At 41.9% G+C, this 24378-nt stretch overlaps 1 protein-coding gene across 4 annotated transcripts in view; it reads right to left on the bottom strand.

The window, feature by feature from the left end:
* The window catches only part of UBP1 (upstream binding protein 1), a 35329-nt gene extending 17252 nt beyond the window's left edge, over positions 1–18077 (bottom strand). Inside the window, exons 1-5 of one of the 4 annotated variants that reach the window (XM_064704979.1) lie at positions 17456–18077; positions 8272–8423; positions 3166–3242; positions 918–1023; positions 212–318 (exon numbers count right to left, since the gene is read on the bottom strand). In XM_064704979.1, the coding sequence (XP_064561049.1) occupies positions 212–318; positions 918–1023; positions 3166–3242; positions 8272–8423; positions 17456–17568 (555 nt within the window). In that variant the 5' untranslated portion in view covers positions 17569–18077. The remainder of the gene's footprint in view (positions 1–211; positions 319–917; positions 1024–3165; positions 3243–8271; positions 8424–17455) is intronic. The other 3 variants (XM_064704978.1, XM_064704977.1, XM_064704980.1) reach the window with 3 other exon arrangements.
* Positions 18078–24378: the final 6301 nt, after the last annotated feature.

Raw genomic sequence — 24378 nt, 5'->3', positions numbered from 1 at the left:
TTTAATTTTTTATTTAATTTTTTCTATAAACCCAAATTAAATAGAAAAACCTTACTAGGGACTCTAATAAACCTATGAACCAGTGGTTTTTTTGTATTTAATGGCCATCCCACAAATAATAAACCAATAAGCTTTGTGTAGTTCAAGTACATTGCTGTTTGTGACCTGAAAGGCACCAAACACAGACATCCAGTCAAATAAAGTTTCAAACCTGAATAAAAGCAGATGTACATTTTGTTGGATCCCATAAAAATTCAACTGCGTTGAGCTGGCTTGGATTTGTCTTGATATCAATGACTCCAACAGACATTGGAATATCTATTAAAATAAGTAGCATGTAATTCAGAAAAGCAAACAGCAAGTGAACACTATAAATAAACTGCAATATAAGGTTACTATCACCATACACAAGGTAGGATGGAAAAATGTGGGCTTTGGTGGCTTGACCAGTTTCTTAGGACTGATACAAAGAACCTTAGTAGATTTAACATACAAAGTGCTTAAGGTTTTGGGTGCTTTTTCATTCTCCTCCCCGGCTGCCACTCCTGAGGTTATGCACCAAAAGTGATCAAGTCACGCAAAGTACAGAAACCATGTTGGTACTGTTTTCACAATCTAATAGAGAAAGTTACTTTTGTCTGTGTTCTCCTAATCATTGCAACACTTAGCAATCAAAATCAGAGAGAATATTAAATGCATATGGCTGCAGAATTGCTATCTTACTTTTATAGCACTTAAAATTTGAAAAGAACATAGAAGAGGCAAGAAGGTTTATATTCGAAACACACACTATGACAAAGCAGCATCCAGAAATCTGGTCTGTCCTTTTCCATCAGCCTCACCCTCAATGTGAACGTGACCAATTTAAATTTGGAAACTGAATTCCATACAGTGGCAGCAAATAGCAACAATTATACCTAGGTCGAGCAGTCTGTCCCCAGGGCGGTTCCACTTCCAACCCTCTAGCTGCTGGTGCTCTGTGTACTGCAACCTTCTGTCATGGAACACAACTCTTATAATGCTCTAACAAAGAAGAAAACAAGCCTCTGATGAGCCACACAGTCACTACAGATAAAAGTACTAAACCATCCCAAAATAGCCACAGTGCTAATAAGTACATTATTTACAGCAAAAATTTGGCAAGCATCAGTATCCCAAAATATTCCAGAAGACAGAAATAGAACTGAGCAGCAGGAGATACTTGAAGATGTGGTAAAAATGAAAGGGAGAATTACATCTGATAGGATACTCAAAAGGTCACTATGAATTACATGCAGCGAACTGCACAACACTGGCAGCACAGCATCATCACTGTAGGCAACACCAAATTATTTTAGAAAGCAAACACCAAATATTTCATTTATTAAGAAAAGTGGTGAATATTACTCGATCATTCTTTCACTGAGAATTCTGTGAACTTGTACAGGACATTTTAAGAAATCAAATGGAAAATTCCCTTACTAGCACTTGTAAGATATTTACAAAAAATCTATGATTTTACTTAGTAGAACTAAAAAGTTCCAAACTTTCTCAACTACTCTAGATGAAATATTCATCCAGAACTACTACAACATGATTAATTTTATTGAGGTAGAAGCAATTCTCTAACAATACCTGTTTTTGTGGGCAGTTTTGATACTGCTAAATGAATGCACATATAAAGCAATTTGTTACAAAGAGGCTGGAAAAATAGTGTATACATTGACTGTTACCCAACAAACTGAATGTAGACAGATTTGCATATTTTTTCCATTATTCTACAGTCTTCCTTGTATTAACAGCAGCTTAAAGTGTCCACAAACCCCAAGAACTTTTAAATGGAGCACCTCTTCAAGATGAATTGTACTTCCCTGTGTTTATTTCAAAGATAATGGAAAGCAAATGTACACACACACAAAGGAACCCTTCCTTCTGAACTGCAAACCAGCACATTTGGAACTTGGAAATATCTGTAGCCACCTTCACCTCCATGAAATTATTTCTTTGGTAAAATACTAAGATTCCAATATTTAATTGTCCAAAATGGAAAATTCATTGATGCAGCATTACAATACCTTGCTATAGTAAAACTGACTTTTCTAAACTTTTACACTGCTTTGCCCTATTGTACCAACCAAATGACTCATCACCCACACACAAAGCTAGAAAATTACAGAAGAGAGACACCCAAGGCTACAAGGAAATAGCAGCTAAGGGGGCAAAACAGTTCTTATTACAGCAAGTCACCATGCCAGGATGTAAAAAGTTTAATCACAGAACTCTCAATCCCACTTTTATGCTCATGCTTAACTCCTCCTGAAATGATCTCTAAACAAGCATCCCACAGATAATAAAAACAAGGCCTAGGACTATACAAGCAAGCCAAAGTTCACAAATTACACAGCCCAAAGCTGGCAGGTAAAGATTTAGACTCCCACAGGCACACCATTCTGGTGCACTTATCAGCACCACTTTCAAAGTGACTTTAATTGAATTTTTTCCCTTCTTTCCTAATAACGAAATAAATTTTTTTTGAGAATTCAATAACATCAAAAATTGTCAGGTGCTTAGAAGAAAAATCCAAACCCCTCCATCAGCTCTTTTAATCATCTGTGCTCCAAAGAGGTTAATTTTTCAGTTTGCCTCATTTTCATATTTCATAAAATAGCTCAGATCAACAGTACCTTCTACTAACATTGAAGCACAAGGAGACAAATCTGGAACTGAGGAGAGGGGCTCAGCTGTGGAACAAACTGCTCAACAAGCAGCAAAATTAGAGATCCATTCTCCCATGCATATATCGCCAATAGCCCACTGCTGCAAAACCCACAGGCTGGCTCTGTGTGCTTTCTGTAACACTTAAGAAACACGATCACAATACCTCCACTTTTATCTAAATGATCCTCTACCTTCCTCTCACCTCTCCTGATCACTTGAAGTGGACAATGTGATGGCTCAGAAGACACTGGATACAAAAATCTACAGACAACTATCTTTAGCTTTGCATAAATACTTAGGCCTGCAGCGCACACAAGCGTGCATTGGGTACTTATATCCATGTTTTTATTTTAGACATCACTGGTCCACATATTCTGACCAATACCTAGTGATAGCAGGAAAAAATAATTCCACAGAACATACAGTCTTTGGTTTGTTAGTAATACTATCTAGTGAACTTAAATTCACCTTCACCAGTTTTCCATTGATCTCTGGTATGTCTCCAGCTTTCCGATTATCTAGCATTCGGATCTCATAGGACTGACCTTTAAAGAGAAAAAAAATGGCATGGGTAAAAGAGCAAGAGCGCAAGGTTATTTGGTGTTTAATGCATTTAGATTAGATCAGCTTTTGGTTCACAGTACACGAGGATACCAGTACCTGAAACTTGAGTTTGAGAGATCCAGATAGCAACATGCACTTCACACCATGCAAATTAACAAACTTAAGTGACACTTTTTGGTCCCCTTAAAACCACAGATATTTTCAAAGTTTAATTATTTAATTTTGTATCAAGTGTAACTAATTGCTTCTCTATTTTTTTTTTCTGAAAACAAAACATTTCAAGGCTGAATTCCTTCTTTTTTAAAAATGCCAAATGGCAACATACTAAGAACCATTAACTGGTTTTCCAAAATAAACTATTGCAGAGTTTCCATACTTTCTCCAAAACATAGGTACTACTCTCCCATGTTTAATTTTGTCCATTTACCTGTTGCCTTTGTATGATTTTATGCTCTGTATGATTTCAGAAATAGACCTTTAAAAGAGACAGTTACCATTTATATCAACAGTATAAGCAAACCTATCTTTCCAGTGAATATGATAAACTGTTTTGCTTCAAAAACAAAGCTTCTAGCAATTTATTTAATTACAAGGATTTTTTTCTTTCCAGAGTGAGCAGCACATACTCATTTGCAAAATCATGTTTCCCTAACTAGAACATGGGACCAAATAAATTTCAACACCAAGATGAAATGCAGGAAAATCATCACCTCCACTGCCCTTCAGGCTACCTTTATGGCCCAATGTATTACACATTGGACATTCTGACATGTCCTACAAGGCAATAACCTTGTGAATGAGCAAATAACTTCCTCATCTCCTTTCACTTTTCATAGACTGATGTTACTTCCAACTATGGACCATTTCAGGGTTTTTTTTGCTCAAACATAATAAGCATATTTATGTATATACTCTACACATGTACAGGCTTTCCTTACCCAAGCAGCATGTGAACATTGATACAGTCATTGATGACATAAATTCATATGAAACAGATGTTCACCTGGTACAGTTGAGAAAATAATATATAATTCCTCCTCCTGTATTCAACAGGAGGAAACTTTTCCTGCTAGTATGATTCATTCAATTACCAGTGTTCTTCTACTCAAACAGCTATAACATGTAAGTTCAACTATATTTAAAGTCAGCATTTCTTGGACCTGGCAATATTAATAAACTTTCTCAAATATTTCTCTGTCCTCTCAACATTTTTGGAGGGGTAGGGAAGCGGGTGAAGAAAAGAAATTTGATTATTTCTTCAATAAGTATGGTTAGCCTTTCATAGGTACAAAATAGACAGTAGATTTGACGAAGGTAAAAATCAAAGAATACAAGACTTGAAAATGTAAAAACAGCTCTGGAAATTTTCAAGACAGGGGAATAGATACATTCAATTTTGGACACGTAGCTGCTCTGAAAGTGTAAAAAGCACCACAGCACTCACTTTTGTCATCTCTACATAAGACCTACATACACTACTTTCTCTGTCCTTTCCTGGAGAACAGCCAGAGGAGCAAGGTGACACAGCTATGGACAGTAAGTGAATCCAGCATGAACTAAATTCACACTGAACCTCTGGCAGCTTCATTCATAAAAATCCCAGAATGTTCAGTTTTGGAAGGGACTTCTGGAGGTCATCTTTGGCAATTCCCCTGCTCAAAGCAAGGCCACCTACAGCCAAGTGCCCAGCACTAAGCCTGGCTAGTTGTGAGTGTCTCAAAGGTGCTCATTGAGACCATACCTCGTAAGCTTCTTGGTAAAGATCTCATGGGAGAAACCAGCAAAGGCCTTACTGAAGGAAATCACTTGTAAACAATATCTACTACCCTCTCCTTGTCTACCAAGGCACCCAGTTCATCACAGATGTTTATCAAGCTGGTCAAGCATGATACCCCCTTGGGAAATCTGTGCTGACTACTCCTGATGATCCTGAACTTTATGTACCAGGAAATGGTTGCCAGGAAACACTGCTCCTTCACCTTCCCAGGAAGCCTGTAGCTCACTGGGTCCTCCTTTCTGAAGATCAGAGCAACATTAGCTTTGATGTAGTCTCTAGCACCTCTCCTAGTCACCAAGATCATTCAAAGACTATTAATGGTGGCCTCAGTGACACAGGCCACTGCCCTCAGCACTTGTGGGTGCTTCCCATCAGGACTGGTGGATTTATGTCTGTTCAGTTTGCTGAAGTATTTCCTGATGTTCTTCTTTCACCAAGGGTACATATTCCTTGCTTCAGACTTTCCCCTCATCTCTAAGGCCTGGGATTCCTAAAGATCAGTGATACCACAAAAGACTGAGGCCAAGAAGGCATTCAGTACTTCAGCCTTTTCAGTGGCCCATGTCACCATGGCCAATGTCCTGCTCACCAGGGGGCCCACTTCAGTTGTCTTCCTCTTGCTATTTATGTAGCAAGAGCTACATAAATATATACACAAGACCACCTTGCTTTGACATTCCTCACCAGATCCAGTTCCAGCTGAGCTTTGGCCTTTCTGATTGCACCCCTGCAGGCATGGACAGGATCTCTGTACTCCTCTCAGGTTACCTGTCCCTGCTTCCATGTTTTGTATGCCTGTCTTTTGTATTTGAGTTGCCTTGCTTACCCATGCAAGCCTCCTGCCACTTTTGCCTGACTTACTGTTCACTGGGATTTGCTGCACTTGAGTTAGAAGGAGCTAATCCTTGAATGTTAACCAGCCATCTTGGGCCCCTCTTCCCTCTGGAGCTTTATCTCATGGAACTCTAGTCTCCTGAAGTTCAAATATGTGATCTTGGTCTTCTGCCTTGCTTCTTCCTCTCAGGATCATAAAGTCCACCATCTTGGCAAACAAGCCTGACTGACCTTGATACTCACAACCCCAATGAGCCTTTCCCTGTTTCATGAGGTACAGCAGAGCCATCCTCTAACACTTGGATCAGGAAGCTGTCAATCAGCACTTTCCAGACATACCCTGCTGTGCTGTCCCTGCACGAGACTCCACATTCCTTGAGGTTCTCCTACAAGGACCACGGCCTGTGAATGTGAGGCTACTTCCAGCTATTCAAAAAAAATCTACTTGTTCATCCTGGTCAGGTGGCCTACAGCAGATACCCACTATAATGTCATCCATATGACATAATCCATAATATCCATCTATAATCCTTACCCATAAACTCTCAATTGGAACATCACCTATCCCTAGGCAGAACCCCAGACATTCCAGCTGTTCTCTCACGTAATGCTTAACCTCCCCTCCCTTATCCTCTTGCTCTGCCTTTCCTTAAGAGCTAATCTCCCCAGACTGTAAAGTGGCAGTTTGCAAGCCATCCCACCATGTCACAGTGATCCCAAATCACTCAGATGTCTTAAATCCTCGTGCTTACTTCCCATGCTGCTTGCACTACTGCTGTGTGTGCACTTCAGAGGCACCTCACCATGCTGACTTACCACACAGGGCTTTGCTGTTTCCTTGGAATCATGCTCAACAGGCACTCACTTGCTCATATCCAAATGCTGGAGATGACCCTGTTTAAGCCTCCTTTTGTTGATGCTGTGCTCCCTTTCATGCTCTCTGCTTATCAGCCATGGCCATCACTCCCTCTCAGTGCTGCTGTCAGTCCCTCCCCCTCCCTCACTGTTCCCACTTCAAAGCCCTCTTTACCAGGTCAGCCACAAGCTGGCTAAGACACCTCCACTGCCCTTTCCAAGCTGGATCCCATCTCTCCCAAGCACTTCTTTGCATTCACAGAACTCCAAGCTTTGCTGCACTGTGTAAACCAACCCAAAGAATGCTTCCCTTTTAAAAGCAATTCTCTTCCATACCACTTCTGCTGTTCCATATACATCCAGCCAAACAGCAGCCAACCCAAAACACGGTCCCACAAGCCCAGTGTGTTTCCAATGGACCCATTTAACAGATTTCACAGTAAGAACTCTGCAAACCCCTGAACAACCAACCATCATTGCTCCAAGATCTGAACTTCTAGAGTCAGCCTCAGCTGAACATCTAATCACAGTAAATATTCCATCACAGTCTACTGAGATTTAAAGTCAAAATCCATGAGACAAAGAAAGCTGAACTAGAAAAAGGATTGGAGATCCTAGGGCTTTAGAGCCAGAGGAGGGGGAAGAAGAGGTGCAGCCATTGATATGATGTATGCAGCCACTGATATGATCCAAAACAAATGATAAATGATTTTAAGTTCAGAATACTAACTGGCTAAACTTAGGACACCAATGTAATTCTCAATGTACATCTTCTCAGAGGAAGGTTTTATCATGTAGCAATGACTACATTCAGATTATTCTACCCAGCAGTCAGTGGTCTCTCTAAGAAAAAAAAAAAAAAAAAAAATTTCATGCAAATTAAAACCCAGGGAAAAAGGAAAAAAAAGCCCAGCCTGATTCACATGAAGTATTTATCTAGTTAATTTCTGGTAAATCTATACAAACTCCGAAGGTAACTGCACTTGTGATTGTGTTTAAACATAATACAGTTCTGGACAGACATGTCTAGCTCATTTGAGAGCAATTACAGTGGTTCCTTCTGTGCAACACCTCAGGCACTGACATTTTAACATTTATTATGATTTTTGAGGGCTGTCTGTACCTCATGCATATATCCAATTAACTTGTTCTTATCAATCAAATTTAAACAGAAATGCCAAATTAGTCACGAATTTTCAGCTATTACTGCCTGAAATTTGTCTCCTAAAAGGTCTGTTGGCTTGCATTTATTGGGGGATGAAGAGGGGCAACACACAACAGGAGAAAAAACCAAAACCAAACCAGCAAAGGAAGAAAGACCCCACTCCTACCAGAATCCAAAGGGAAAGTAACACCATACTATGGCTGTGAGCCTACAAATTGGGCAAAAAGACCACTGGCAAGGCATCTTTACAACCTCAATGTCCACAACCTCATTTCTGACATGCATTCATTTTGGATATAGACACACATGTATCAAAACATGCAATATCACTCCAGTATCAGGCTTGCACCATAAACTGCATTCACACACATATACCAACCTTGATTCAAATATGTGAGAGTTTCATCATATAATTTGACTGCTGGAGATGTTGCAGCACACATAACATACTGGAAAGGTGGATGTTTGGTCTCATTTTCTTGTGGAAGGCTGGAATCTTCCTGTTTGAAAATAGGCAGCGCCAAAACATCACTGAAAAGAAAAAAAACCAGACAACTTTGAGACTGCTGGCCCTGTTTTGATTGAAGTTAAACAAAAAAGTTATTTGTGACTTAAACTCCACAATGAAATACATATAGAATTTTGTTAGTCGTTTTAAATATATAGTAAAATCTATATGAGCAGGATCAAAAAGATTTTCCACCAGAACTTAAGGCTAGGTTACATAAACAAAATACTATGGGACTTAAGCAGACAAACAATTTTGCTGATGCTTTGAAAATCTAAACTTTGTTTCCTGTCTCCACTTAAAAAATTCAGTTCTCTCTTAACTTTTCACCTGTCAACACAGCCAAGCTTGCCTAATAAACATGGAAATGAAAGCAAGGCTTTCATTTTCTTCTTTGGAATAATGTATTTCCCAAAGTGAGTTACCTACACTGTGAAAGCATCTCTCTCCTCATTTAGTACCATTATGCCTAAGCTGTTAATTCTGTTGGCATTCTCAAGCTTTTCTTAGGCTTTGGCACACTGATTAGCTCAAAAATCATTAAGCAGCAGACTCACAAAACATAAGCTATGAACAGTTTATGCCAGGATTCACTTCACTTATCTATGATGCATAAGCACCAGAAAAACTTTGGAAATGCTACGTTTCTTGAGAATAAAGAGCAATCCATGTTGCCCACAAGCTGTGGTAAGAGAGAGAGCTTCACCACAACCAGCAAACACATCTTCTGCTTTCTACAGAAATTAATAATCTGTATTAGTAATAATCTTCCTTGTATACAGAAATAATGCATAAATTAGATTTTTAGGAGCTTTTCTTGTACTGAATTTTTGTTCATGATGACATCATCTGCATATCCATGCAACTTTCCTTTAAAATGTTTCAAATGTGAATCAAGATCTCACACCACCTCACCTGTTAATTTAGTTTTTAACCAACATGTATCTTGTTTCTATCTCTTGCATTGATCTCAAACATGGATTTGATATATTTTGTAAAACAGTTATGAATGCCTGTATTGCACAACTATTTGTTAGTTGTACACTAAAATTTTTGAAGTAAAACTGTTTTTAACTGTTCCTCATTTCTGCAAGTCTGCTTTATTAAAAGTCTATTAATTACTCTTGAATTCCAGCTCATATCTGAAGAATCAAGAAAGTATATCATAATAAACTCAAAAAAAGAAATCACAGCTAATATTTTCAAGTCACATAGGCTTAGAATGTAAGACTTGGTCTGCTTAAGTCTTAGATATGCAGAGTGCAGGGGCACCCCAACTTTTTTTCAGGGCAAGTGCCACATTCCACCAGGGCTGTTACTCCCCGGGGTACTTGGAAGACATTATACTGACAAGAAAATATTTATGAAGGGTGAAAAAGTCTAAGAAGTTTGTCTATGCCTTGGAGAGACTGTACTGTGAATCCTCAAAAAGAGACAAAAAAAGACACCCATACAGATTCCCTTTCACTAGGAAGAAACCACAGGAGATGCTACATGAGAGCAGGACAAGGCAGTACACTGCCCAAAAAACTGAACCATGTCCTAGCTACTTCTGATGCCACCTCCTCAATCTGTAGCCCAGAGAAGAATTAAGCTACAAATGAAGATGTGAAATAACCACTTCAGAGAGTGGACATCCTTAAAAGAGTTTTCTCATACACAGACAAGGATCCGTGAGTAGGGCAGCAAAATCCACAGATGGGTGAGTGCTCCTTGAGGATGACTCAGAAGAAAGCGAAGGAAGGAGCTGCTTCAAGCCCCGATGTCATCAGGAGGGCAGCAGGAGCAGCCCAACACAAGAGGGAGCGCTGTGACAGTGACAAGCAGAGGGAAGAGAGTGTGCTCTCAGGACAGGGCTGCTGCACCAGGAACCCACGCTCACCACGCACTTCAGCACCCAAAACACAAGTGCCATTATGAGGAGGAACTTTCAAATGGCAACAACATGGAAACAAGGGCAATGTTTAAAATACACACATGAGTCAAAGTGCAACAACCAGGGCATGAGAAGTATCTCATCAAATAAATTACCTGTAATTCTTGACTAAGTTCTGCAGCACTTGCCTTCACATAACACACGATTAAAGAGAAGTCTTTTGTGTATTTGTGAAGAATATCTTTAAAGCCTTCATTTTCCACTCACAATTTGAAGTTTATAATGTAGCTGGTCTGGCTTAAGAAAGTGTGAGGTGGGGTTAATGAATTAGCTAAGAGATTTTGCATTGGAAGCCTACAAATACACCAATTTAGGCAGCTTTAAACCAGCTTTTGCTAATACTTCCAAAGCATAATGACTAACTGCCACTGCAGAAGAAGGAAAAATAAAGACATCCAGCTCTACAACCCTACAATTTAGCTGTAAAGAGAGCACACTGTTCATTCTTAAATGCCTCCATTCTAAAAAATACTCCATAAGACAGCACAAGACAATTTTTTCCTGTAAAACACTTTTGAGTACTAATACATTCCAAAGGAAAAGACAAGCCAATGCAATGTAAATTCCTTCCTAGACCATCTTTAAATAAATACCATTTAAATAATATTTTGATTCATTCACTTGCAAACAATGAAATATTGGTGGTTTTTGCATTTTAACATACACTCTTTCCCCATCTAAAAAGAGATTAAAGCTGCAATTAAAACAGTCAATAAGGTATTTCAAATTAAGACCTGAAGGATCAGTTTAAGGATCAGGGACTAGCTAAATTTCACAGCAACAAACATCTTCTACAAATAAAAATTCATTGCAGCACAGGTGAAGAAAAGATGCAAGGACTGCTTACAATGGGAAACAGAATAGGAAACAGGAACTTAATATTTTTAATAGTGCTCTTTACTGAAGCTAAAGATGAAAAACTGCATCTAATATATGCTATTGCATCAATCACATTACCAGAAACTATGGAGATGCTAAATCAGTCTTTTTACCACCTCTAATCTTAGACTGATTCTATTTTAACACCCAACAACGACAAAAACCAAACCCATAAAGAAATCCCACAAACAAACAAACACAATACAGAGAACAGATCAACCTTGTCAGCTCCAGCCTTTTTCCTTTCAGACCCCCACTACAATTTCTGCATTTATGAGCCAATGTCCCAGCAGAACAAATCGTCTGCCCACAGTCAAGCCCTGGCAGCCTCCATGCCTACATACACTTAGGTAGGCATCCTTCAGTCATTTTCTTACTCACCTGCTGAAATCTTGGTTTTGTTAGGCCAGTAGAGATGAGAGACAGGGACTTGTAGTGCCAGCTTTGTTAAAGTTATTTCATACAGCAAAGAACCTAAACTTAAAGTTCTTACCTAAACTGAAGTGCCCACTGACAGAGCAGCCCACATGGAGGAAAATCCAAGTGCTCCAAAATAGCTACTGCTGAAATGATTTCACACTACAGGAGAACAGAGAGCTTGAAAAGACTGATTCTGTTCCTTTTTTTCCCCATTATTAATTTTTGATCTTGTGAAATAAAGACTCATTTACTTCACTTGTTTCATTTAAGTGAGCTCTAGAACTACAAGCAAGCTGATGTATGGGTGAGTAGTAACCTTTGGAAGGACAAGTGGCATCTTTTGTTATATTTTCTGATATCATTTGAGAAAGTCCATCTAGCAGGATTTACTCTCCTGATGGAAGGAACTCCGAGACCAAGTTTTTGAAACTATTAGCTCTAGTAAGAAAAGTCTTATCTCAGTTCCCCAGCATGTGTTATCTAAAGCATTCAAATGAAAGGCACCTATAGGGAGGAGGAAAATTTACCCAGAGAACAACCCAACAGAAAGAGTCTTCATTTCACCTCAAATGCAGGCAGCAAACCTACCCTCCAACACAAGTTATGCTGAACACTACTTATGCTACAGAGGTGCATACATGAAACATCATCACACAAAAGCAGGAAGGCTTAGAAGAGGAAGTAAGGTGAATGTTACCACTTGAACTAAAGCATCCAGTGGGATCCAGCACATGTGAGAAGTTGTATTATGTCATGTACCCTAGATGAATATAGCACAGAAAGACCAAGAAAAATGTAATTTATCCCCCCATGCTTGTGAAATGTGTCTGTAAACCTTCAAAATCACCTTCCTTAAAAATTTAAAACCTTCTTTCCACATATTGTCCAAAGCAATTTAAAAAAAGCCTAACACACACATACAAAAAAAACCCTCCCTAATAATAATAGAGTCAAAAAATAAATGAAGAACTTCCTGTCCTTACAAGAACAGGAACTACTCTGTCAACAAAATTCAAACTGATGTTCCATCAATCATCTGCCTTATCTATCTTCTGGATTGCATGTATATTTTTGGGTGTGAGTACTAAAGCATCCCAAGGCCTTTTGAACAGGTCTTTTGAAACTTTAAAGCATGCTTTTTATGAGGACAAATACCTTCAGGAAAAATTTTTCTCAAGCAGTCTTTGAATTAAGACTTATGATCTCAAGGCCAAGCTCTGAACTGTTCAGAGGTATGAGCAAGCCACAGGAAAATGTAAAGCAATGGGAGACCTGGTACTTCCTAAAAAGCAAGTTTGATGGGGGGAAGGACCCCTGGAATTAATTTCTGGGAAAAAAGCTTCTCTGCAACAGGTGTCCGAGAAATCCTACACAGGAGAAGCAGGTGCAAATGTCATGCTGTTCCTGGGAATCCCACACACCATCCCACAGAAACTCAGATGGAGAACGGCTTCAATTTAAGGGCAGTCTGGCATAAAATACAAGAAACCACCAATCAAAGAAAGAAGAGAATGCCAACAACATCACATGCGTCCTTCCTACCAAGGAAAAGAAGTAAGAATGTTCACCATGACAAATCCACTCCTCTAACACAGGGAGGTCAGGCAGCTGCTCTCACTTGCAGCAGGCTCCAGTACAGATGGCTCCTACATGGAGAAGGGCACACCAAGGCAGACCTGCTGCCCTGCCCTCAATCTGCTATGTACACCCAACATCAGAGGTGACAGAGGAACACAGAAGGCAGTTCTGCACTTTGAAGTCTTTTCCATAAAAATTAAACTGCCCCCTGACTTTTTGTAATGTATTCACACACTCAACTTGGAAGAAAACAACAACAAAAAAACTCAAACCCAGGCCAATGTCAACGATCTAGAACATGAGGTTTATCTTTCAACATGTTTTATCTGTGGTAACAGAACAAGGAAGCTTAGATTTATGGACACACTTTTCCTTCAAATGCCTATTTCCTCACAGGTATTTACTTACTTGTGTGCTTGCACAAAGAATTGAGCTCCAATTCCAATCAGTACCCGACATTTTATTTTAGAGTCTATATGTGAGTGAAATTTTTTTTTCACAGTGCAATGCATAAAAAAACAGACCACTAAAAGAGAAGCTTTATAATGTATTCTGCAGAAAACACTTTGTACATCTAAAAAAGCAGAAAAGCAAAAAAAAAAAAAAATCAGGATAGCATCAGCAAAGATTCCTCTATCAAAAATCCAATATAAGCAGCAATAGAGTCTCAAAAGAGTGAGAGACATTAGGGGAAACATAAACAGCAATTTGTCAGTCATAATGTAACAGCAGCCAAAACCAAGGCCTGAATGAGAACTCTTTTTCGGTTTTGCGCAGCAATTATTTAGTTAAGGCAGTAACTGTCACGACCCAATGGTGTTTATCAGAAGCCAAAAAGGCTGCCAGGGACCCAAAAGCTGTTAGAAGAGAACACTCTCCCTTTCTCCTCCTGAAAAGAGAGCTCTAAGTTGTCAGACAGCATTTCCAGACTGACCATCTCAGAGTTCCTTCAGCCTGAACTGTGCAGGAGGTTGGTACACAAAGTGCCCTCACCCCACAGCACAGCGAGGAGACAACACTGAAGACTGCATCAGGCTTTCCCTCTCTTCAACCAAGGCAGCACACAGCTGCATTCTCCAAACACAATTAAGTGTTTGGGAGATGCAGCACAGGCAAACTGACTTGGTTCTCCAAAAATGGAGGATTGCCTGCATGTATTTTCATACAGTCTTTTGTACCAAAACAGCTACTCTTGAAATAATTTTCAAGTTCCCCATGACAGGGTTGAATTGTACCACTACAAACATCATTAGAATTGCAAACATTTAAATAAATCCATATACTAAGCTTACAAATTACACATAAAAATTTAGTCATTAAGGTATTTTGCTGTCTATTGATGCTCAATTAATGCAATGTATATGGATTTAATAATCAAATAAATCACTAATAAAAAATAGAATTTTTTTTGTTATCTGGTAGAAAGATGACAGGCAGTTCTTTGAAACTTAACTTTAAACAGCCTCCATTTTTAAACAGTTCATAGCAACCACGAGTGATCCTCAAACATACACAACTGCTTCTGTGTTACAATGGATATTATGAGGGATTCAAAAGAAAACATGATAGGTGCCATTATCAACAGAAACAAACATTAACTTTCTTAAATTAACTCAAAACTCAGTATCACTGAACGGTACAATGTTTTTATATGGGTTTTGGTGCAGGTGTTGACACATCTGACAACTGTTACAATACATTCAATTTAATTTTGTAATTATAGGTAGTTTCTTTTTGCATGAGAAGGTGCTACCAGAAAAAAATGGGTATTGAGACTTGAGAAAGAAATTTCAGAAAGTATCTAAAACTAAAACTGTGAATCTGAAGGGAAATTCAGGAGGCACTTAGCTGCCTTCTAACAAAAGTCCTATAATGGACTGATGATCAATGAACGTGTGCAACTTCTCCAGGAAGAATAAACACAGGAGTAATGCCATAAATTCTATCTAAGGGCTCTGATTTATCATCAACTCCAGGAAGTATCAATTCCTTTATATACAATCCCAACAGTTAAAGAGATTACATGCAGATCTAAGAAAATCAAGGGGGCATATACCTTGGGGAGTTCACTGAGAACTCTCCTCTAGGCAATATTTAATTTTCTTCTGCTTTGTTAGCAAGTGACAAGTAATTAACTTCCAGTGACACAATGAACAGTGACAGAGCAGTATCCTTCCTGTGCATGCTTTGCCACTTCTTTTGGTTTTCCCCTCTCACATCACTTGACAGGCCATAATTTCTCTGAAGTAGAAATCTAACCAATATATAGAATAACTTACTTACATTGTGCTGAGAATCTGAATCCAACAAACACTGATGGCAATTAGGTGACCCCTTGAACTACAGGGTCTGTGACTGTAGCTACAAATACTACTACTACTCTGTATGTTTTCCAAAAATACTCTGCAGAGGAAGTGCATAACAAGATTCAAGACTAATATATAGCTTAGCTTATAAAATATTACTTTTGAAGTGCAGTTTTAACGGCTACAACTCTTTCTGTGGTAATTCAAAATGTCCTAATAGGCAGGTATATGTAAGAAAAAGCCAGCCACCACAACAGGATTATATGACCAGAAAAAAACAAACTATCCCACAACAATAAAAATAGTAATTCTTACAATTCCTAGGAACTGTAGTAGGTGCATTACTGGGATGAGAAATTAAGTTAGGAATACACAGGAAAATATTAAAAAACCTATCAATCAAAATGCAGAAGTTTTAATCATAAGAGATCCTAGAAAGAAGTGGATGAAGATAGAGAGGAGCAGCTCTTGAACATGAAATGCACATGCATTTTCCATTGGTATCTGCACTTAGAACCCATCCAGGCAACAACCACACAGCTGCCCACAAGAACTGGCACACCACTTCATGGGATGAATGACTGAAGGCAAAGACAGAAACAGAACAGAAGTGGGATAAAATCCAGACAAGCTGAATATAAAATCAGGAATATTCTCATCAAGAGAAATGAATCACTTCATTCTCTGAACTGGCAAGTTCTCAACGTTATTTTTAATTTAAAAAAACCCCGAAACAAAACAACAAAAAACAAACCAACCAACCAACACACAATCCAAACCCCACACAGAACAAAACCCTCATCAAATACATGTCCCACCATAAATCCACCGAACTCACAATACCAAACACTATCAAAGTGTCCTCATTTCTGTCCAGCAGAAGCCCTTTTCCGTAACTTCCAGCAAAGACACTGCACTTCCAAACACTTTACCTGGGAAGTCGTGCCTTAAAGCATACATAATAGATGAAGCTTGTGGTCACCTGCAAGCTCCAGTTTCCCCTGAGAGAGAACGTGCCTTTTATACAGGCTAGGCCATCAAAACTATCAAATGCAAGTGTTTTACTTCTCCAGACAAAATCCTTTAACACCGACAAACCCTGTCGAAAACCTTGGACTTAAAATGTCTGTCGTTGCCTCCAAAACAGTTTCTCTTTTTCACACCAAGTCGTCACTCAGGAATCCACACATTCTGCCCATGAGCAAGCTAAAATTTACTCAAACAAGTACAGTTTTAACTTAGTTTCGAGAAGGTACACCCAAACGCTACTTAAACACTAACTCTGTAAAACCTGGAAAACAATCAAAAGGTAAGGAAACCGCCAAGTTGGCTACCAACAGAGACCTTCACGGCAAGGAAGAAAACCCCATCATTAAAGACACACTACATAGAAAAACCCCATCACTACACAGAAATACAGAGTAAGTATTGAATAAAGGACAACCACTCTATTAACGACAACGTTTACCTGCTCGAGATATAACATTTTTAAACCCGGCAGGAAACACCTATTGTTTATCACGACAGAACTACATTTGCCGAGTGTAAGACGACCATAGTTTGGAAGGTAGGGTCCGGTTACACCCCGAAGAGACAGGGAAATATCAGTTTTAGGGCAGGGATTTGGCACATAAAGGCAGCAGCACCCCGGCGCAGGCGGCTGCCCGCCCTTCCCGAGCCGCCACCTGCCAGTACGGCACGGCAGGGCAGGGCGGGAGCCCCTCCGGCACGGGCCCGCGCCTCGGGAAAAGCCTAAGGAGCTAAAAATAAAAAACAAAAAAGAAAGAAAAAAGGGAGGGGAGGAGAAACTCCGGCTCCTTCCCGCGCAGCCTCAGCCTGCCCACGGCACGGACAGGGCTGCGCGGCCCGAGGAGGCCGGCGGGGACGCGGCGCCCGGCGGCGGGGATGGGATGCGCTGCGCAGCGGGCCGGGTTACCTCATGCTGTAGGCACCGGCTCCCAGCTCCTGCCCGATGCCCGACAGGCTGGCGTCGAAGTCGTGCACCAGCCCGGACTCGATCACTTCATCCATCTTCAGCACCCACGCCATGTTCCGCCGGCCCCGCCGCGCTCCCGCCGCGGGAGGAGCCGGACGGGGCGGAGCCGCTCGCACCGGGGCCGCCGGGGAGGCGGTGCCGGGCGGGCGAGGGGGCTGGAGGAGACGGGGGGAGAGCGGGAAAAAAGCACGTGCGGGGCGGGGGGACGGGGGCGGCTCCGCGCTCAGCCCCGGGGGGGCCCTTTCCTCGCAGCGCGACCAGGGCGCGGGGTCGCTCTCAGCATCCTGCGCCCGCCCGGCCGCCGCGGGGCGCTGGGGACCGGGCGGCCGCCGCCTCCTCCTCCTCCGACCGGACACTGCCCAGCGCCGCCGCTTCTGCCGCCGCCCGAGCTCCGACCCAGCCCAGCGGCGCCTCCCGCCGCATCATTCGCAGGGGGGAGGCTGCGGCGGCAGCAGCAGCAGCACCGAGGGCGCCCGCCGGGGAGGAGCCGCCGCCGCCGCCGGAGGTCACGGCTGCCCCGGGGGCCGCGCCCGCCGCTCCGGCGCGTCCCGCAGCGCCGCCGCCGCCGCTGCTCACGACAACATGGCGGCGGCTTCCACCCCCGAGCGCCTGCCGGGGCGGTGCCTGGCCGCCATCGGCGCCGCCGATTGGCTGGGCCCCGCCGGCAGGGCCAATCGGGGGCAGGCGCGGAGGGGTGAGGGAGAAGCCCGGCCAATGAGGAGGCACTTCCTCACGCCAGGTGACGTCATTGTGACGGGCGAGAGCCGTGCCTGCGCTCCGCCCCGGGCCCGCGGCATGGCGGGAGCGCGCCCCGGAAGCGGCGGCGGCCGCAGGGGCGGGAGCGGGAAGGGGCGGTGGCGCTCGGGCCTGCCCGGAATGGCCGCTGCCGGCCGGGCTCCCACCGCTCCCAGCAACCTCAGGGGCCGTGACTGCCTTGAGCAGCCGGGGTCGGTGCGAGGTGTCCCTTCCCATGGCTGCGGGGATAAGCTTTAAGGCCCAACCCAAAGCGTTGCATGGTTGCTTTTTCCAGAGAACACCGCGGAGCCTTCCTGGGAAAACAGCCAAACCCCAGAAAATCACTGAATATTCCGAGTTGGAAGGGATCCTCGGGGAACACAAGGGTCAGGTTGGAAGGGACCACACTCGGTCATGGGATCCAACCTCCCTGCTTAGGCATGGACACCCTGGAACACACGGCACAGGATTGCATCCAGATGGTTCCTGGATATCCCCAGTGAGGGAGACTTCCACAGCCTCTGTGGGCAATGTGTTCCAGTCACCCATATAGTAAAGAAGTTCTTCCTCATATTTAAGTGGAACTTCCTGTGCATTGGTTTTTGCCCATTGCCTTTCTCATCCTATTGCTTGGCACCACTAAGAGCCTGGCTCTGTCCTTGACACCCTCCCTTCAGATAGTAATAGATACTGTTTAGGCCCCCTCTACTCTCAAAAAAATCCTCTTCATATTTAACAGTTCAGACAATACTTACATAATTTTAGGATTTCATTATTATTATTAATTTCATTAAAGTGTTATGTCTGGAGAACAAACTATTAAGGCCGAACACTATTAAGACTGTAAAATGTATTTTGATCCTATAGTAACATGCTTTAAGTACAATTGCACAAGTTTTGCAAAAGATAAAGGCAGGCCCTAACCTCATTAATGGTGAACAAAATACAAGCTGTTGTTCAAAATGTGCATATGTCATCCTCAAAGATAAAGAGAGGTACGCAGACCATGATTTATGATCTTCAAAGAAAGTTTGTAAGTTAAAATGTCTGCCATCTTCTCAAAAAAAAAATAAAAGTACTGGTGTTATTCCTGCTGTAATTGCTGTAAGAGTTCTTTGCCTGTCTGGGCAGAGATGAAGAGCTCATCTGCATATAAGGAGAAGCTTAGAAAAAGTGAAATTTATTAAGAAGGCAGGGGCTCATGGACAAGCCACTAAGGTGGGCACTAGATACCATGTTACAGCTTTGAGTGAGAAGAACTGAAATTGCCACAGGCAAAATTCCTCTTTTGTGCCTGACAAGATGCCAACAATACCCAGAAGCAGAAACAACACAAACCCCCATATTTGTAAGTTTTACAAAAGAAGATTTGTGGGAAACATGAAGTAGTGCACTTTCTACTTCTGACAGATAAGGCAGGCTATAAGACCAGCGAGGCCACATACAGTTTGATTTATGCATAGCAAAACTGGTTTCTCTGCTCACTAGACCTATGCTAACATAGCTACCTGGCAGTTACGAGATCATAAATTGGTGATTTTGATACTGGGAACTGTTTTCTTGTGACATAAATTCCAATCATTCCTGAGGGCATCCTGAGAGGACAGAGTGAAACCCATCCTCTTGCATTTCAGTCTTTAAAAGTTGGGTGTAGCTTATCCATGATAAACAAGGTGACTGCTAGTTTTTCTGCAGATGTTATCTTTACATATTTTAGGACACAAAATGCCCTTTTTCTGTTAAAACATGAATATTAAAGGGAAAGTATTTTTTCTTTAGCATTATTTGTATCCCTGGCTCATTCAGAAGAAGTTTTGTAGAGGTGTGTGTTGTTTGTTTTTTGCTGTTTTTAAAGTACAGCCTTGTGATGTGTTTCTTTGGGGCAGGTTCCTTGATCAGTGCCATTCTCACATCCTCAGCTGAGGATCAGCAATGCACACAAATTGCTTCTGAGCAAGCCAGATCCACAAGTCTAACCTGTCAGAGACAACACTGCCTGTGGCCCTGCCATTCCACTTCTGTAGACCCAGTAACTGGAATTGGAGACATGATGTGATGGAGAGGAAGTGCAGGCAGTGGAAGTCTGATTTTGCCAATTCAGTTTTGCTTTTGCAAAAAAGCATTCCAAGTGCAGTTCTGCTGGGATATGGGGATCCTGGGACATTTCTTTCTCCATCTGTTTATCACTGCTGCTGGCTGGCATCGTCCCCTGAGGCTGATTGCTCCTCTAGCAGCCCTACTGATGCCCAGATGTGAGACTGAGGTGTGCTGTTTCACTGAAGGTGCACTGAGGACAGAGACAAGCAACTCAGTGATTAAGAGCAGACTGAAGCCTCGTGCCTGGACTGGTTTGTGTTCTTTCTCCTCAAGGTAGTTGGCCTTGAGGGGCAATTTCATTAGAGATCAGCTCCTGCACACAGCCCATAATTGATGGAAGGGCCTCCCCTATGCTGTATTTCAATCCCACAATGCAGATGCAGGCTGCCATCCAAACCTAAAGGCAGCTGCTCAACAGTGTGTGGGAAGAGCAACTTGAGAAGGACTCAAATGGCAGATTTTTAGATAAAGGGTGGGAAAATAGAAGCAAATATAGGGAGCAAAGGCAAGGAAAGGCAAGGACATGGTGAAAACAGGCCCTGAGAAAAGCTGTGAAGAGACCAACATCCCTGTGGCTGAAGAAAGGAAGACTGGAGGAGTGAGTGGACACTTTGCACCCTCACTTTCCCTTGTGGCTTGCTTCCTTTTGTGCTGGAGCTGTGCGTGTCACTTGTAAACAAGGTGGGAACTCGAGCAGCCGTCCTTCATTTCTGCTTTATTGCTTGAGTCAATAGAAACAGTGCTGTGCTTGCTATCTGTGTTAGCCAATCTGAATTTCAGATCACTCTCACCTTTGTACTGAGATGGATTGATTTTATAAAACTCCACTGCAGTTTCATTAGTTTCAGGCTTTGGACTCCAAATATAGCCTCAGTTCCTTTGGGTTTCTTTTTGGTTGGTTTGTTTGTTTTAAAATCTAAAACTTAACACATTTCTAGTAAAAACATGCAACTCAATAATTCTGCAAGAGAACTAGTAATGCTGTGATGGAGCAATAGTTGTAAGGCTACCAGTATAGTAAGAGCCACATGAAGATAAATTATTAAATGCTGTTATGTTTATGTACATTGTATTAAGCCAAAAAGTAATTAGCTAAAGTTTAATACAAAGAGTGAACCACATTATAAATTGAAACTTAATTAACATCAAGATTATCTGTAATCTATGAGCCTAGCTCTTGTCGAAGCACAATCATTTTTAATTATAAGAAAATTTGAATACTGTACACAAATAATATTTCAATCATGCAGAGGTTAAGTAGGTTCACAGCTCACAGGAATATGCTGATGCAATAAGCTGTATATTGCATGAGAATTTCAATGCAAAGCATTTAGCCTGCACTGATATGACAAGCAGCCCAAACCCCTGGTCCCACAGATCAGTTGAACTGCAGCAAATAATCAAAGCAGATATGAGACATCAAGGTACTTCTAAGTCTGTATTCTTTCATATGAAGGGAGTTTTATCTACAGACTGCAAATGTAATTTAAAAATCCCAACCAACCAAACCAAACACAAATTAAGCAGGAAAACATTCCTGACACTATTAGCAGCATGCACATACAGTGACATGGCTTGTGAAAATTGTAGGACTACTGCAAAGTAGACCTCCACCATTTTGATTCTACTGCTCCAATTACTTTCAAATCACCAGCTCTATTTGAAGGTTTCAGCTTGTGGATCAGCAAAGATTGCACATACACTCTGCATTCCTGTGTATTATAGCATTATAATTACAATTATTATGATAAAAAGTCACCCCCATCCTTCACTTACCGCAGGTAGCTGTTGTTGCTGGTGGGATACTGGTGGTGGTGATAATGTTCAGGCTGGCTGTGCCAGAAAAGCATTTTGGGGTGAGGTGAAGGCGAAGCATTGTGCTCAGCTAGGAGATGGTCGCTGCAGTGATGGGAGATAGGAAAGAGAAAACAAATACTCAAATTCGGATTACAGTTGCACTTGGGTTGCTCTCAGGCCTTTTGTCCCTCCCTCCAGAAGAGGCAGGCCAGCTGCTGGCTTTGGCTGTTCCCCACATGCTCTCCCGCTCCCCAGACTCACTGCTGCTGCCCAGCTGCAGGGCTTTGCTACTGCCAGTGTGGCATAAAGCACAGCTCAGAGCTCTCCAGCATCCCTATTTCTCCCCTCCTGTCCCCCCACACTGTCCTGGAGTGTCAGCGAGCAAACCCTGTGCTACAGAGCCAGGGAAAGGGCTGTTTCACTGCACTTGGCCTCAGAAAGGCACTCAGCTTCCTCTTCACACAGTCCAGAGACCTTGAACACTGTAACCTGCAGAGAAAGAGATAAAAGGTGGAATACACAAAGACCTCTCTAAGGGACAAGGATGCCTTCTCAGCAGTGTTTAGATTGCAGCCTTTTTGCCTGCTCATTTAATTCTGGTGGCAGGCAGACTGCAAACTTATAGTCAGTCACCTTCTTGCCATGAACCAAGATTAAAAAAACCCCAACCTAATGATGAAAACACTGTCAAATTGCAGGAAAAATATTTACTCCAACACCACTCCTCACACCCACACTTTAGGGAAAAATCATATTCAGATGTAAACCAGCTGCTTGGTGCACTCAGTACCATTTGTTTGCTGGAATTTGCAGCCAGGACTGCAGTATCAATTTAAAAATACACAAAATAGTACAGGTTGATCTTGGAAAGATCTTGACACACAGAAGTAATAGGAGGCACACATCCAAAATCCTCATCTGAAAATAGTTACCTGCAGAGGGCACCCATTCTGCTTGAAAAAGGAAGGACTACTGACAAATAGTAGTAGTTCATTGGTGGCTTTGTAATTTTTGTGGTTCTTTTTTAAAACACCAGCTCATTCTATAAAAAATACTTGTAAAACGTATTACAATATTGTGGCAACACACAAGCTATAAAAATCAGGACATCAGAGAGCAAGATTCTGGGAAACAAAAAGGAATTATTTAATATTAAAATTATAATAATATGTAGCAGCCAAAAAAGCTTCAAATAAACATAATTGGTTGGGGATTTTTTAATAGCATCTCAGACAATTCTCCCTTAATTTACTCTATTTACTTGACATCAAACAATGCAAGCAGAAATGAATCACAGACTGGCTTGGGTTGGAAGGGATCACAGAGATCACATACCATGGGCAGGGACTCCTTTCACTGGACCAGGTTGTTCAAAGTCCCACACAACCTGATCTTGAACACCTCCAGAAACAGGGCAGCAACAATTTCTCTGAGCAACCTGTTCCAGCATCTCACTACTCACACTGCAAAGAATTTCTTTCTAATATCTAATGTAAACCTACTCTCAGTTTGAATCCATTCCCCCTTGTCCTGTCACTACATACTCAAATGTCTCTCTCTGTCTTCCTTGTGGGCTCCCTTCAGGTTCTGCAAGGCTGCAGTAAGGTAACCCTGAAGCCATCTCTTTTCCAGACTGAACAAACCCAATTCTCTCAGCCTTTCCTCACAGGAGAGGTGCTCCATCCCTCTGATCAGCTTGGTGATCTCCTCTGGACTTGCTCCAACAGGTCCACGTCCTTCCTGTGCTGGGGAACCCAGAGCTGGATGCAGCTTTCCAGGTGGACTAAAGAGGCAGAATCATCTCCCCAGCATATAATAATACAGAATAATAGTAGAGGAACTGTAAATGTGGGATGAGAAACAAATACCCACAGATGACACTGCCCAGGAAAGCAGAAAAGAATTGGGACTGCTGCCGTAGTGATTCTGAGAGATGATTCTCCTCCAAGTGGCACAGAAGCACCTCGAGGAGGGCTGTTATGACACAGATCTGCTTGTGTACACAAAGTGATCTTTGGTCCAGCAAGGATGAGAGCTGGATGAGTCTTTTCAAGGTTAGTTGTTCCTCCTACCCCTCTCTGTAACCGCAGGCTTGAAACAGGCATCCTCACAGATGGAAAGGGCTGCACATGTCCCAGTGATCACTTTTTTATTTTTTAAATAATTATTTTGATTTCAGTGACTGTAGGAAAATAATATATATTCTGGTATCCAGTTTGCTCCACAAACCAGTA

The sequence above is a fragment of the Zonotrichia leucophrys genome, chromosome 2, assembly GCF_028769735.1.
Source record: "Zonotrichia leucophrys gambelii isolate GWCS_2022_RI chromosome 2, RI_Zleu_2.0, whole genome shotgun sequence".
Classification (NCBI taxonomy): Eukaryota; Metazoa; Chordata; class Aves; order Passeriformes; family Passerellidae; genus Zonotrichia; species Zonotrichia leucophrys.
Note: the sequence above shows the minus strand (reverse complement) of the source record. Positions and strands in the feature narration are given on the sequence as shown.